The 15,993-nt window shown below is 37.5% G+C and overlaps 1 protein-coding gene across 1 annotated transcript; it reads right to left on the reverse strand.

The window, feature by feature from the left end:
- Positions 1 to 789: 789 nt before the first annotated feature.
- On the reverse strand, positions 790 to 7,863 carry LOC125364287 (pancreatic alpha-amylase). The gene is made up of 10 exons (XM_048363781.1): positions 7,693 to 7,863; positions 7,202 to 7,348; positions 6,110 to 6,307; positions 5,391 to 5,621; positions 4,540 to 4,673; positions 3,529 to 3,651; positions 3,333 to 3,432; positions 1,954 to 2,072; positions 1,716 to 1,841; positions 790 to 1,006 (listed from the first exon to the last, which is right to left on the reverse strand). Exons 1-10 carry the CDS (start codon positions 7,858 to 7,860, stop codon positions 817 to 819), a joined length of 1,536 nt encoding a protein of 511 aa, XP_048219738.1. The 5' UTR covers positions 7,861 to 7,863; the 3' UTR covers positions 790 to 816.
- Positions 7,864 to 15,993: the final 8,130 nt, after the last annotated feature.

The following is a 15,993-nucleotide window of genomic DNA, read 5'->3' on the forward strand; positions in this document are numbered from 1 at the left end:
TAAGTCTTAAAGAAACATTTGCCATAGGCTGTTAATTCCGCATGTAATGTTTTCTTAGTATATAACATATGCATAGATGCATTTTCTAGCTGACTTTCTATATTTGAGGCAAGAGGACATGTTCTAAGGGCTGCTCTCATATTCCTGTCAAAAGCTTCTTTCCATAGCCTTTTCCATCTCTCTGGATAGTCTAGTTTTCTAGTCAGCTATCAAGCTATACTTAAGTCTTATAATTTCCAGGAGCTGCATACTAAGTTAAATTCATCCTTGTTTTGCCACCCTGACAAATCTTTTGGCAAGTAGACAATGCTGGATCTTGCCAAATATAATATAGTTTCTGTTAGGTCCTCTCCCTGAGGCTCCATGTAGATGCCCCCACCTCATTAAGTCTCCACCCAGTTTCCTGGGTAACCTGCAGACCTGGAGGCAGTTACCTCCCCTTTCCCTGAGGTCACCTCCTAATCCACCTGGCCACACCCCTTGCCCCTGCCCTAGATATAAGGCAGGGCTGGGTGGGGGTCGCCCTCTCTCTCCCTTCTCTCCAGCCATGGATCATCTTGGCCACAGGCCAGCAGTTCAGTAATAAACTTTCTCTCCTGCCTGAATACCGCGTGGTGTTCTCCTTTACCAGCTACCTACTTTAAAAAACCTAACAGTTTCTTGGCCACATTACCTATAACTGAATAATTCTTTTAGTGCTAAACCTTCTTTCCAGTTGTTTACTTAAAAGGTTCACAAAATTAAGAGAATGACAAAAAAAGAAATATAAAAATAGACACTTGATTATTGCTCTGACTGTTTTATTCAAATTGTGTTTTATAATTTAGATTCCACATGAATGGCAATAAATGGGTCCTCAGCAGAGTTGCTAATGGAGAAGTGAGCTCTGCCATCACCAGAGACAGAGACTTTGATTCCTGTGCAATTGCCATCGACTTTATCTCCAGAAATGACGTCACAATAGGTCCCCGCAGGAAGGCCAGTTTGCAAAGTTGTTGACAATGCCCTGAAAAATAAAGTTTAATTTTTAACTTACATTCAGCACAGAGAAATACAAAAGAACAGGCTATATCTAAAACAAATAAACAGCTTAACTTTGTGATGGAGAATTTAAGGCAAAGAAGGACTCAATGGACAGAAAACTCAAGCACAGAGAGCTATACAGAGTATATGGAAGATTTATGAGGACGATGTTTGTACTGAAGACCTAGCACCTGTGAACTGTAAAGAGCTATCATCGGTGATGATAGCTCAGGAGTTGCTAGCTTCAGTACAAACAATGAAAGTGGTAGAAATGGAGTGGAAACATTCAAAGGGAATAACCACTATATAACAGTATATAAATAATGAAACTATAAATACATATTTGTTTTCATTTTCAATTTGCTTTATATCTTCTTCCACAAAAATAAGCATTAAGTTTTAGATTTGTCATGACTATTCAAAACATAAAGTAAAACAATCTCCATGATGCCAGGAATAATTTGAACTAGAAGAAGAATCAATCTAATATTACTAGACGATGCACATGGTCTGAAATATAAAGCTGCTCATCTGAATTTAATTTGGTTCTCCCACCCCAATAAAAGCAAATGTTAGAGCAAGTAATCTCTTTTTTTATATATGGATGGAAGTATCACTGTGAAACTCCCAAGGTCAACAAATACACACATAAAAAATGGTATAAAGATGACTTCTTATTGGTAGCTACTTACCAGTCATCATTGTTAAAGACAATGAATCCTTTGTTTCCTCTTCCAAAAGCTACTTGGTTGCTCCCATTATCCCACCAGTTGGTAAAAGCCTGGCCATCAACAACATTTCGAAAGGCAACCATGTTCCTATAAGTACAAGAGTGTATGAAATGTTGAATCCTTCAACTTAAGAAGTTGAAATCAAACACTAGGGAAGGTCACCATCCTGGATGACGGCTAGGTAAATGCACATTCCAACCTGATCTGACGCCAGCGGTGTTCACAGACCCAGCCATTGCCACAGGTGGTGTCAGGGTTAATAGTGACTTCTTTAATGGCTCCGTTATTGTTGGGGGGCCCGATCCAGTCATTGACATCCTTAATTAGAGAACACAAAATTGTCATTATAGTAGGCATGTGCTAACCCAGCCACTTTTGTTACAGATCTCCCTGCTGTGCCTTTAGTTAGAATTCACTCTCTTTGACTCTTTGATATGGGTACCCTAGGTTTTGTATATACGATTATCTGAATTAGGGAAGGGAAGGGGAACATCAAAATAGTGAGACAGGATAACGGGCAAACCATTACGATAGTGGTACTCCCAAGACAATATGTTGGACATTGACTCTACAATGTGAGGTGGGATGGTGGAAGGTGGGAGAAAAATGAGAGAGGGGGTAACAAGTATGACATGAAATGTGCTCAGTACCTTACATATGTAACTATAACACCTCTGTATATCACCTTAACAATAAAATTAAATAAAAAAGAAAATGAGGGGCTGGGGATATGGCCTAGTGGCAAGAGAGCTTGCCTCCGTATACATGAGGCCCTGGGTTTGATTCCCCAGCACCACATATACAGAAAACAGCCAGAAGTGGCGCTGTGGCTCAAGTGGCAGAGTGCTAGCCTTGAGCAAAAGGAAGCCAGGGACAGTGCTCAGGCCCTGAGTTCAAGGCCCGGGACTGGCAAAAAAAAAAAAGAAAGAAAGAAAGAAAAAAAAAAGAAAATGAGACAAATCATAATATTTTATCATGTATAATTATGAGGATGAATGAATTAATGCACAAGGAATGCATAAAGTTGTGCTTGGAAATTTTTAAGTGTTAATAAGTGATCATGGTTTCATACTTTAAAAAGAATTCAAATATTCTAGTTTGTTTATGTTTCTTTACTGAGTGTCTCTTTATGGATTCTTGTTCTGCAGAGAAAGTTTTTTTTTTAAAGTAGTAAGTTTTTGTCCTAAAATGTTCTTTCTGAATACATGTTTCCTATTACCACTATAAAGAGATTAGTGTCACTGAAATGAGAAGAGCATTAAAATTAGGTTACTAGAATTAATGCAGATGTTTCAAAATCTTCTTTTAAACTCTACTCAACATATCTACCTCTCTGTGTCTCGATTACTCCTTTTATACAAACTATATTTGGTCACTTGAAATGAATTAAATGAATGTGATAATGCTTTGAAGATAACAGTTCCCAAACTAATAGCAGTTGTTTTTTATTAGCTTTATCTTCAGAGACTATTAGAGCACTTACCATTATGTTTACATTGAAATAGATACTTATTTAATACATTGTATTCACCACATGTGGAGTTTAGAGAACTATGTTTTAATAATTCTAGCACTTACTTTTCCATTCTGAAAGTTTCTGTCCCAACGATAGCTTGACATCACTCGTGTGAAGCCATAAGGATGAGCAAGCATGAATCCGACGGCCATTTTGTACATTCTGGAAGTGATAAGATGGTGTTTAGCGGAAGGTCAGAGGATGGACACCATGGTCTCTGAAGGCAGGATCCCAAGAAGAAGAGAACATCATGCCTACCTGGCATCCCAGAAGGTCAGGATGGAGGCTCCTCCAGCCCCGTGTCCTCGCTGATTGTCGTGGTTGTCCACAAAGACCAGGGCTCTGTCAGAGGGCACCAAGCCCCAGCCTTCTCCCCAGTTCCTATTTGAAATGGAAAATATACATATGTGCACCATTGCAATAGATGGAGGAGTATGAGTCTGTTTGTTTCCACACTATACTCAACAACAGTTCCTAATCATGTGAGTACAAGGTGATTTTGATAGTGGGTATTTGTGTATTTCTCTGAGTGTGTGTGTGTGTGTTTGTGAACAGGAAATAATCTGTACACGGTTTCCATGCCAGTATTCATGGCTGTATGTCTTGCATTTTTATGAATAGTATAAGAATTTTATGATTAGAAAAAAACTTTATAGTGGTTTGACTACAATAAAATTGAGATAACTTCTAGAAGTGTCAAAAATCATATCACATTACATACAATGTCTGAAAACTTAATGCTACATGTTATAAATAAGATTTTATCATATCAACTTAATTAGTTAAGGAATAGGTATAAGTAGGGTTTTGCTACATTTCAGTGGTTAAAAGTACTAGAGAGCTATCATTGACAACTGACCTTATGAAACTGTAGATGGCTTGAGAGAGAGCCAGAAGCCACCAGTATACATTCTCTTCATAAACTGACAAGTTGAACTGAAACTCCTTTGCTCAACTACTTAAACAAATTTTTGTAAATTTAAAAATATGAACTAAAAACCAGGAAATAAAAGTATAGAACGAAATCTGGAATAAATTCATCATACAGAGATAAAAATACTTAAGGTATTATTTTTGGCTTCAAAACTATTTCCTTATGACTGACATAGTAAATGAAACCAGGGTTAGCTGAGGATTAAGGAACAATAACATTGTTGTCAGTCTACTTAATTGACTAAGTCAGAAGGCTCTAAGAAGACAGCAAGTGCTAGAATAAGATGACTAACAAATCTGTATAATAATGGAAGAGGCAAATAAAATTATATATACTTTAAGTAAGACATCTTCTCTCCACTCCACTTGCGGATCACTGTGCCCAGCTTGGCGCCAAATTTGAATTCTGTCACACGGCCATTTCCAAAGTATTCCCTGCTTGAAACCGCCTCACCTCCCAGATCGATTACCTAGGGGAAATATAGGAATAGATAGTGGAATGTATGTTTTCTTAGCAAAATTTAAAATATTAAATGGATAAATAGTATAGCACCAAAAATTACTTTATCAGTGACCTAATAAACCTGGTATTCTTGAGGTCTGTTCTTGATTTCTCATGAATTATATGATTGTATGGTACAATTTTCAAAGAAAGTTTATGAAATGGTGACCTGGTGACATACAATGTTGATTTAACATGATATTGTATTTGCATCATGAAACAATAGCTGACCTTATTAGCATGGAATTTATTGTCAGGTAAATAGCTCTTAATGCTTCTTAATTGCTATATAACTTCATTCTCCAAAGCCACCCAGAAGGAGTTTGCACGTGGGAGACTTATTTCAGAGAAAGGTTAAATCTTCGAGTAACAACCTTACAGCTAATAGTGCTTTAGCCAAGATCCAAACCAGGGCTAGCTTGAGACTAGAACAGCTGTACAAGATACGAGACTTCAGACTTCCATAGTGTTCTCGGAGATTTGGAATTAGAAGAGTAAAGGTTGTAGTTCTACAAATGAGACAATGGAAGGAATTTATGTGCTTGTGCTTCTCCTGAATAAATGCAAATGAAAGAATCCTTTTTTACACAGGGATTCAAATGTTAACCCCTGAAATACATATTTGTATGTGTCTGTTATTACTTTCCTGACATGATTTTTCATGAAGATGTACACGTTGCTGTACCTCTTGGTAAATAAAAGGCCTGCTCCCTGAAGAAAACCATCGGGTGTTCAGATTATTCAGCTTGTCCAAAATCGCCTTAATGTCTCCGGGCCACATGTGTTTAGCCGCGTCCAGTCTGAATCCTGCTACACCGATGCTAATGAGATGGTTCATGTAATCTGCAATCTTGGTGCGAACGTAATCTTTCTCAAGTGCAAGATCAAGAAGACCAGATAGATTGCAATTTCTGACCTGTTGGAGTAAAAATTGTGTTTGTTACAATAAAATATCTTCTGTCACAGCAGAATGTATTTCATTATTAAGTCCTTCACTTATGCACCAGTATTCATTTATTCTTCCTTTAATAATGACTTTAAAAGGTGCATTGTCTATAATGACATTCTACTGCAGATAAGTTTCCTCTTTGCACATGTTTGAGCCCAAGTGGGAGCATGCTTATATACATGCACCTGTGTGTGTGTGTGTGTGTGTGTGTGTGTGTGTGTGTGTGATTCAGGCTATCAAATCACACAATGATAGGAAATACCGTCACAGTGAACCCCAGAATTTGCAGGAAGCTTATGAATACCAATGGGAATTCTTATTTGGATGCAATGCATTCTGCTAGCATATTTGCCAATGATATATAGTGTTTTAAATAATATTCACTCAACTATACCCGTGTAATTCAAGGACTAGATAGTTATTTATTCTGATAAGTAAAAAACAAGCAAACTTACCTCTTCAGCATTGGAGTAGTCATTAACCCCTCCATCCCAAGAGTGACATTTTCCATCATTGAAATCCCAGCCAGAGTATGGAACCGCAGGAAACTCCCTTTTTCCAGCATTGTAGTAGCTTCCACATGTGCTGCTTGTCCCTGCGCCACCCCCTGAACCACACATGTGATTAATTACAGCATCCACGTAAATCCGGACCTGCAAGCAAAGATTATGTCAGCTTCACTTTAGGCATACGGGTAAGGCTTTCCTGAATCAAATCAAGCAGAATGTCAATAATCCTTTGTAATTTTCCAAAGAAACAAAAGTGATGTGAAATGAAGTCCTACCACCATTCTAGCTAGTTGGTCAGATACCTGCATAAATGGTGAACAGAGAAAAGTCAGAGGTGCCATAACTAGGAAGACGGGGAAAGAGCTATTTTTGAACAGGCAGCTATCAGTGCTGACAGAAACACCAGTAACTGTTAAACGTCCGTGTGTATAAAGCAGATGGAAATAGCCTTTACTCTTCTTTTATTAGCTGAAGAGAGGCTGATATGTTTTTTATAATGATCCTCGTTGGAAGGCAAATGATTATTTACCATTACAGTGACATAAGAAAGAAAACCAAGGAATTATGTGTGAACTCATAAGCCACATTAAATTGGCAACAACTATTGTAGCTAGATTTGCTAAATCCTCCACAGAATACAAGTTGGGTAAAAATCCAATGACCAATTTTAATGAAAGTCAACTCCAAATTAAATTGCCTCTACTTTAGTGAATAAAAGCACTTAAGCAGCCAGGCACTGGTGGCTCAAGCCTATAATCCTAGCTACCCAAGAGACTGAGGATCACAGTTCAAAACTAGCCTGGGTAGGAAAGTCCATGAGGCTCTTATCTCCAATTAACCACCAGAAAACCAGAAGTGGTGCTGTGACTCAAGTGGTACAGTGCTAGCCTTGAGCCGAAGAGCTCAGGAAAGTGCCCAGGTCCCAAGACAAAAAAACAAAAACCCAGAAGGAAATGATTTATTTCACTTATAAAATATTAATTAAAATTGGAAAAGCAAATAAATACTGTTTTCTGAAGAAAACTCAAATTCACTTACACCAACATTGTTACACCTAGTCACCATGTCTCTGAACTCATCTTCATTCCCAGATCTTGTGCAGATTTTGTAGCTGATGGGTTGGTATCTTTCCCACCAAGGTCTTGAAGGGTTGTGAACTACAATGTTTTCATTCGGTGGGGAGACCTATAATTAAAAACAATATTAACAAATCCTGATCCTAGCTTTTTTTTATCGATTAAATGCTCTAGAATTTACCTGAGAATCTGAAATCCTTTCTGAATCTCCGTATATGCAGGTTCCTACTTTCTAATCACTTGAAAATAGGCATTGTATATTATACCTGCCCTGTTCATGTCTTCACACAAAATATTAAATTACTCCAAATACTGAATGTTTTCTTTTTTAAAAAATCATCTAGATTACTTGCAAGTAAAGTAACATAGTGCTCAACCTCACTAAAAGTGAGTATAGTACCAATTTCTATAAACAAAATAAAGTTTGCAACATCTACTATGCACAACACTCACCTGCACCCCTCCAAATCCCTTCGGAGCTAAGTACCTCTCACATTCCTTAGCAATATCAACCCAGCGCCACTCAAACAGGTGGACTATAGATGTCCGTCCTGGTTGAGTATGGGGGGAATACTGAGCCCAGCAGAGCCCAATGGCTGAGAGCAAAAGAAAGAACTTCATTTTGCTATGGAGCAGTTAGGGTTCTTTCTAAGCAACTATTTATATTCCTGCAAAGAGGGCACAGTTTACAAAGTAAATATTAACATGTACATATGTACAGTACAAAGTGCTTATTCGTAATCTGAAAAAGATTATCAGTCACAGAGGTACCCAACAGATGGAGAACAATCACCAACATTCCCAGGAATGCAATCTATGTGGCCTTGGAAGACATAATATTTTTTTCTTATTGAAGGAATATTAATCTACATTTCTCCTTGAATGTTTATAGATAATCATTATTTTTATATATTTATTTGGTTTTAGATCAGATTACAATGTTTTCCACTAATTGTATGGCAATTGAAATTCAGAATTAAAAAATAAATTAAAAATTAAGATGAAAAGTAGAATTTATTATTTAAATATTCTCAAATTGAATAAACAGTCATTTATTTCCTTCTCTACAAAATCATGGCTATAATTTGGTAGAGTATTAGGAATTTTCACAGTACTCATATATTTCTTCCCGTCTCAGTTACTTCAAATCACATATAACACTGCATCAGGCTTTCATGTTATTTTTCCTCCTTACTGTGAGTGAAATACTATAAAAGACAATAATTTTTCAGTTTGAGGGAAGAAGATACTCCTCAATGTACTATTTGGGATGAGAATTTTATTTTGGCCAACCACCGTGGATAATGTTAGGAATGAGGGTGAACACAAAATAATTTCAGTTGACAAGATTAATTATGAAATATGAGGTAATTGATTAATAAAATAATGCCTTCATGAGCAGACTATTTGAATCAATTGAAATGGCCTCAGTTGTGCATTGAAGGACTAAAGCAGTATGTTTTTGAAGACTAGAAAAAGATCGATATAAATACTGTAATTGTCTGTGGATGCATAAACGATTAATACTCAAGAAATATTAGAAAAAACCAGCAGTGAAAAGATCTGTGTGTCAAATGGAAGATAAAATGTGGTGAACTTAGAAAGACAGGTCAGACAACATAGGTCCTGGTAGAATAGCAAAAAGAAACTCCTTAAGAGTATAGGAAGGGAAGATGAAGCCAAAGTTATTCTTCAGGGGAAAACAAAAGTCTCTTGCCTCTGACAAGAGGCCAGATTGCAGGAGAGTGAGAGTAGAAAAAGAGAGACCATTCTTTAATGAAATAGAGGAAGCAATCCAAAAATGCATATGGAACAACAAAAGACCTGGAATAGCAAAAACAATCCTAAGCAGGAAGAACAGTGCTGGAGGAATATCAATACCAAACTTCAAACTCTATTACAAAACTATAGTAATAAAAAAAACAGCTTGATACTAAAACAAGAACAGGCCTGAGGACCAATGGAACAGAACTGAAGACCCAGAAATGAACCCACATACCTATGACCATCTAATCTTTGATAAGAGAGGTGGAAAAAAAAAAAAAAGAATAGAAGAAAGGCAGTCTCTTCAACAACAGTTGCTGGCAAAATTGGTTAAGCACCTATAAAAAACTAAAGCTAGATCCTTATATATCACCCTGTACCAGAATTAATTCCAAATGGATCAAAGACCTCAAGGTAAAAGCAGATACCCTGAAAACATTGCAGGAAAGAATAGGAGAAACACTAGGGCTCCTTAGTAGGGATTGAAACACAACAAATAAAGAAAGGTTGGACAAATGGGATTGCATCAAACTATAGGGCTTCTGCATGGCAAAGGACATAGCTTGCAAGATAAACAGAAAGCCCACAGATTGGGAGAAGATCATTACTGGCCTTACATCAGACAAAGGCCTCATATCTAAAATATATGTAGAACTCAAAAAATTGAATTCACCCGAAACAAATCCTCAAAGAACCAACAAGTGGGCTAAAGACCTAAAAAGAGACTTCTCTGAAGAGGAAATGAGACTTGCCAAGAGACACATGAAGAAGTGCTCAACATCACTGGCCATAAAAGAAATGCAAATCAAAACAACACTGAGATTCCACCTCACCCCAATAAGAATGGCCATTATCAAAAAAACTAATAATAACAAATACTGGAGGGGATGTGGCCAAAAGGGAGCCCTACTTTATTGTTGTGGGAGTGTAAACTGGTTCAGCCACTCTGGAAAGCAGTGTGGAGGTTCCTCAAAAGGCTAAACATAGAGCTCCCCTATGACCCAGCAGCCCCACTTTTGGGCGTCTACCTACACAAAGGATTACAAGCAAGAGCACACTAAAACTACCAGCACAACTATGTTTTTTGCAGCACAATTTACCATCATGAAAATATGGAACCAGACTAGAAGCCCCTTAGTAGATGAATGGATCAAGAAAATGAGGTACACATACATAATGGAAGACTATGCATCTATTACAAGGAATGACTTGGCCCCATTCATGAGAAAATGGAAAGAACTGGAAAAAATCATACTAAGTGAAGTGAACCAGACCCAAAGAAACATAAACTATGGTTTCACTCATTGGAAACCTTTAGTATTTGTCTAGGATAGTTATAGCAGAGGAGCACAATACATCAGTAGCAATGTGCATATGATCACGTAAGATGATGCTAAGTGAAAAGAACTACAAGACCTGGAAATAATGATTTGTCTGTGTTGCTGTTACTTCCAGTGTCTTTTTTCCCCATGGTTTTATCTGTGATATCACTGAAACTGACTTTGGCACAATAGGTATTGTATGTAAGCTTATTGGAACTAAGGGAGGGGAACCCCAAAATGGAGATGAAGTGTAAAAGGTGAACCAATGCAACATCAATACTTACAAGACAATTTGCTGTAAGCCAACTGTACAACTTAGGGGAGGGTGAGGTGGGAATTGGGGAGGGGGGAAGGTGGAAGAAAAATGAAGGAGGAGATAACAAGTTTGATAAGAAATGTACTCACTGCCTTACCTGTAACTCCTCTGTACCTTAGTTTGACAATAAAAAGTCATAAAAGAATAAGATTGAAAATGGTCCAGAAAACATATGTGTACCCAAGACTAAAGCAGAGACACAATATGCTTACACAATATGCTTTCATGACAGGCTTTGTAGAGACAATTGGTTTATAAAAAGATGAGAGCTGAAGAATGTGAAAAGGAAAATAGCAAACGAGATGTATTTATGAAGATGGGGGCAATGGAGAAGAGGCACCTGTGGGGTAGGGGCATCACTCGTGCTGCAGGTCTCCATCCTTCTCCCACCTCTCTCAGACTCCCCTTTGGCCCTTCTTCCAGCCAACCATATGAACACTATATTAAAATTAGAAGTACAGAAGATTTTACACGTCATTCCATATTACAATGTTGGGTTCCAAGAGCTATTCCTCCTTCTATAATCTCTCATCTTTATCCATGATAGACATTCGACTGCAGCTGATTTTTTATGAAGCCTATCCTTGTGTTCTGAAGCGCTTTTTTTTTGGCTGTTCTTGGAGCTTGAACTGAGGGAGCACCATTCCCAAGCTTTCACACTCAAAGCCTAATGCTTTACCACTTGAACCACAGCTCTACTTCCAGCTTTTTGGTGGCTAATTGGAAAGTAGAGTCTCAGACACCTTCCTACCCAAGCTGTCTTCAAACCACGATCCTCAAATCTCAGCCTCCTGAGTAGCTCAGATTACAGGCGTGAGCCACTGGCTCCCAGCTCTCTAGGCATTCTTAAAAACTCTTCTGCAGCTATACAAACAGCTATACAGCTTAAAGGAAAATATTAAACTGCATTTCAATGTTGTTATAAATATATTATAAGTAAGGAAGTACATACAAGATTCTTAAAAGTGTGCTGGGGATATGGCCTAGTGACAAGAGTGCTTGCCTCCTATACATGAGGCCCTGAGTTCAATTCCCCAGCACCACATATGCAGAAAAATGGCCAGAAGTGGCGTTGTGGCTCAAGTGGCAGAGTGCTAGCCTTGAGCAAAAAGGAGCCAGGGACAGTGCTCAGGCCCTGAGTCCAAGGCCCAGGACTGGCCAAAAAAAAAAAAAAATTCTTAAAAATATGCTATATATCTAACACACATAGAACCTGGCAAGCAATTGGCATGATGATTTAATAAATGGTTGTAGTGTACAAATTAAATTCTGGACTTTGTGCAGCACACTGATATAATTCAACTCTTTCCTCATATTTTAAAATATAGAAATACTTTGTCAGAAATCATGTAATATGCAAAACTTTTCATACATGAAATAACTAACATAGAGGCCTTTTATTTGGGAAGTCTCAGGCATTACTGAGTTGAGAGAGTATGTGCAGAACTGTAGTAGTTATGGCCATTCTGCTTATCAGAGTTCCATCACTGGGTAATCATGGGTGAATTTTTAGTATTAAAAAAACTTGGAAAAGAATCACCTGGCCAAACCATTATTTCAAAACATCACATTGTTATTTAGAAGTAATAAATTACCACTGGGAAAGAGATACATCTGTTTTGGGAGAGACTGAATATAGGAAAAAATAGTTAATTACAGAGGCAAAGGGAAGAGAGAAGCAAACAGACCTTGCCATTATTACTTACATCATGGAAAGGCTGTATTTAGGGAGCCTGGAGAAATAGCATGATATTAAGAATGCCCCTTAGTAGATGAATGAATCAAGAAAATGAAGTATTATATACACACTGGAATTCTGTGCTTCCATCAGAAAGAATGGCTTTGTCCCATTGGAAGGAAATGGAAAGACTTGGAAAAAAATCATTTTTAAGTGAATTGAGCCAGACCCAAAGAAACATAGATTCTATGTTTTCCCTCAGGGGTAATTATTAGTGTATGTCTAGGATAGTCCTAGCAGAGGATCACAATAGCTATGCATATATGATCACATAACATGATGCTAAGCAAAATGAACTCCAAGATATGCAAAAAAAGATGTTTCTGATTGTTATGGTTATTTTTAATGTATGATGTGAAATTATTTCTTTTTCCTTTTATTTTCCTTTCCTGTGGTTTATCCCCTATTGTCACTGTATTTGACATTGGTACCCTGGGTATTGTATGCATTGATCTGAATTAGGGAAGTGAAGGGAAACATTAAAATGTGAACACAAAAGGTAAAGGGAGAATTAATGCAACAATGATACAATATCTTGGAAATTAACTGTACAACTTGGGGGAGAAAGGAGGAGGGAAAAAATGACAGAGGGGTAACAAGTTTGACAAGAAATGTACTCACTACCTTATGTATGTAACTGTAACCCCTCTGTACGTCACATTGACAATACAATTAAATTTAAAAGAAGAATGAAGCAGTGACATTGGAGAATTCTCAAAGCCGAACAGTTTGAAGAATGCTACATGAACTCTTTAGTCATTGATCTTGCAGACAAGGAACAGAATAAAAGTGATCCCTAAGCAACTACTACATGTGGCACAATGCACAATCACTCCATTTCAGAGCAGGAGAGCTGGAACCCAGACAACTGACAAGGTACCAGAAAAATACTTTGTATTCTTCAGACAACATGAATAGAGGTGAAAATGTGAGCAAAGTGTCCCAGGTTATATAAGTGGAAACAGAAGTTATAGAAATGCCATCATATCAGAGAGGAGGGTTTCATTGCTAGAAAGTGTTTTGCAAAAACAAGTAGTAGAGAAAGATTTGCCAGGAGTACAACAGACTAACAATGTCATTGGGAATAAGAATCACAACAGGACAGAAGTTTGATTAAACAGTGGGTACCATAGGGATGATTTTGTAAAGGGCTGAGAGTTATAGAAGGCATTACTTGAACTCCACTCTTGATTCAAGTTTCCATATTAACAAAATGTACTACTTCATACACTACCTCAAGAAGAAGACAATCTGTAATTTAAACTTGGCTTTTTACTATCAAGAACTTGGAATCTACCTATCTAAATTTATCTGTAAAGTTTAAAAAGTAGTTCTAGAGAGTCATTACTTTAATTAAACAAATGAATGCCAACATGACTGTTATGTTACATATACTGTGGAGTGTATTGAACCTGGAGGTTCTCAGTGAATTTGGCCACAATATTGTTGTCATAACTCTGGTAATGGCTTAACTATTGATCCTACTGAAAGCGTTATCAGTTCATGCCCTGATCTCACCCGCACAGCTTCTTAGAAAGACTGTCATGTTGTCAGACAAAATGATGGGAATAAGAAAAGAATCAGCACCTGCAATTTGGCAAAATTTTTTGGCATTTCTTGTAATAACCTCTTCCTAAGGTCACATATTTCATGATTTGTTCATTTCCTCTTAATCCTCCTCCACAAATGAGGACCCTGAATTGTTGCAAACCCCCACAATAAGCTTCTAAATATTATAATATGTTTATGATTACTGAAATCAACAAGCAAAAAGTACTTGATGGCTTTGGCATCAAGAACTAGCAAGAAATGCAGAATAGAAATAGTTGCACATCTATGTTCTGTTATGGTACCGTGACAGCTAAGTCCCAATAATATTCATATCTTCCTGCATTGCTCTACAAAGAGGAATTTTCCATTCACTCTGTACATTCATGTTTAAAATTAAATACTAGGGAAGTTGTTTAAGCCTATGAGAAAGGGCTAGGACCAGAGATAGACTGCAGTGGAAGAACATGTTTTAGCATGTGTTCAATTCTTTTTTTTTTTTTTTTTTTTTTTGCCAGTCATGGGGCTTGGACTCCAGGCCTGAGCACCATCCCTGGCTTCTTTTTTTTCTCAAGGCTAGCACTCTGCTACTTGACCCACAGCACCACTTCTGACCGTTTTCTGTATATGTGGTGCTGGGGAATTGAACCCAAGGCTTCATGTATGGGAGGCAAGCACTCTTGCCACTAGGCCATATCCCCAGCCCATGTGTTCAATTCTTGCACCTCCCCCACCAAATGGAACTGGACATTTGGAAATATCCCAATGGCAGACCAGTCCTCTTGACATACTATCTATAGTGCAAGTTTCAATAAAGCATATTCTTGTTTTGGGGACAGAGTCTGAAATTTCAATACATGAATATGATATGTTAATCCAAAGAGAGGAATAAACATTTCCTACCCCTACACTGCATTATGTTGAAAGCTTTCAAATTGCTTCCTTCTCAGAGTTCATAAAATGTTAGTTAGATTAGAGTGTATGCTCATGGGTATGTAGCATTATGATGAGGTTGGTATGGACCTCAATTCACATATTTATGCTTTCTACATCATTGACATACATGTACATAGGACACTTTTTTTTTTATCATTTGGAAAGGAGCCTTGTGAATGCTTTATATGGGCTGGCCTTGAAACAAAATGCTGATCAATGATTTTCAGGTAGCCAGAATTACAAACACACAATTAGTCTAGTTTCATAACTCTTCATGTATGTAGATATATTAATAATTTCTTAGATTAACTCCCTATTCAGGCTGGGGATATGGCCTAGTGGCAAGAGTGCTTGCCTTGTATACATGAGGCCCTGGGTTCAATTTCCCAGCACCACATATACAGAAAACGGCCAGAAGTGGCGCTGTGGCTCAAGTGGCAAAGTGCTAGCCTTGAGCAAAAAGAAGCCAGGGACAGTGCTCAGGCCCTGAGTCCAAGCTCCAGGACTGGTCAAAATAAATAAATAAATAAAAACAGCTTCATTCCTAAATTATTAAAAGATTTTTATAAAATGTAAATGAAATACCATTGATGAAGATAGGAGAAAATCTCTATTTTTATGTGCACTATTACTCTAGAGTTCTTCACAATTCTTCAATCAAAAGATATAGCAAGTTGGATCTAAAGTAAGACCCAATCATTTGCTGTCTACAAGAAAAGCACAAACCCCAACATTTTCTTAGAGTAAAAATTGGAAGAAATTCTTGCAAGCAAGCACAGCATAATCAGAAAGGAATAGTAAAACTCTGTTAAAGTAAATTTAAAGTGATAGTTGGTTAAATAAATGTAAAATCAAAATTAGTCACAAGAGATAATGAAAGCCACTTCCTCCTTCATCAAGATGGCCTTATAAAGAAATCTAATAACAACTGATGTTGGTGAGGATATAGCCAAAAGAGAATGCGACTACACTGTTGGTGGGAGTGCAAACTTATTCAGCCACTCTGGAAAGCAGTGTGGAGGTTCCTCAGAAAGCTAATCACAGAGCTCCCTTATGATCCAACAATCCCACTTCTGAGCATTTACCCAAAAGATCACACACAAGGCCATACTAAAACTACCAGCACAACC

The sequence above is a fragment of the Perognathus longimembris genome, chromosome 15 (assembly GCF_023159225.1).
Source record: "Perognathus longimembris pacificus isolate PPM17 chromosome 15, ASM2315922v1, whole genome shotgun sequence".
In the NCBI taxonomy this organism is placed as follows: domain Eukaryota; kingdom Metazoa; phylum Chordata; class Mammalia; order Rodentia; family Heteromyidae; genus Perognathus; species Perognathus longimembris.

What these genes read in the sequence shown, in the direction of transcription:
- LOC125364287 (XM_048363781.1), bottom strand. Translation starts at nt 7,860, where the DNA reads ATGAAGTTCTTTCTTTTGCTCTCAGCCATTGGGCTCTGCTGGGCTCAG. An exon ending in GAAACTTTCAGAATGGAAAA is followed by an intron (nt 2,073 to 3,332) that starts GTAAGTGCTAGA and finishes TCTCTAATTAAG; the next exon opens with GATGTCAATGACTGGATCGG. An exon ending in CACCGCTGGCGTCAGATCAG is followed by an intron (nt 1,842 to 1,953) that starts GTTGGAATGTGC and finishes TTGTACTTATAG; the next exon opens with GAACATGGTTGCCTTTCGAA.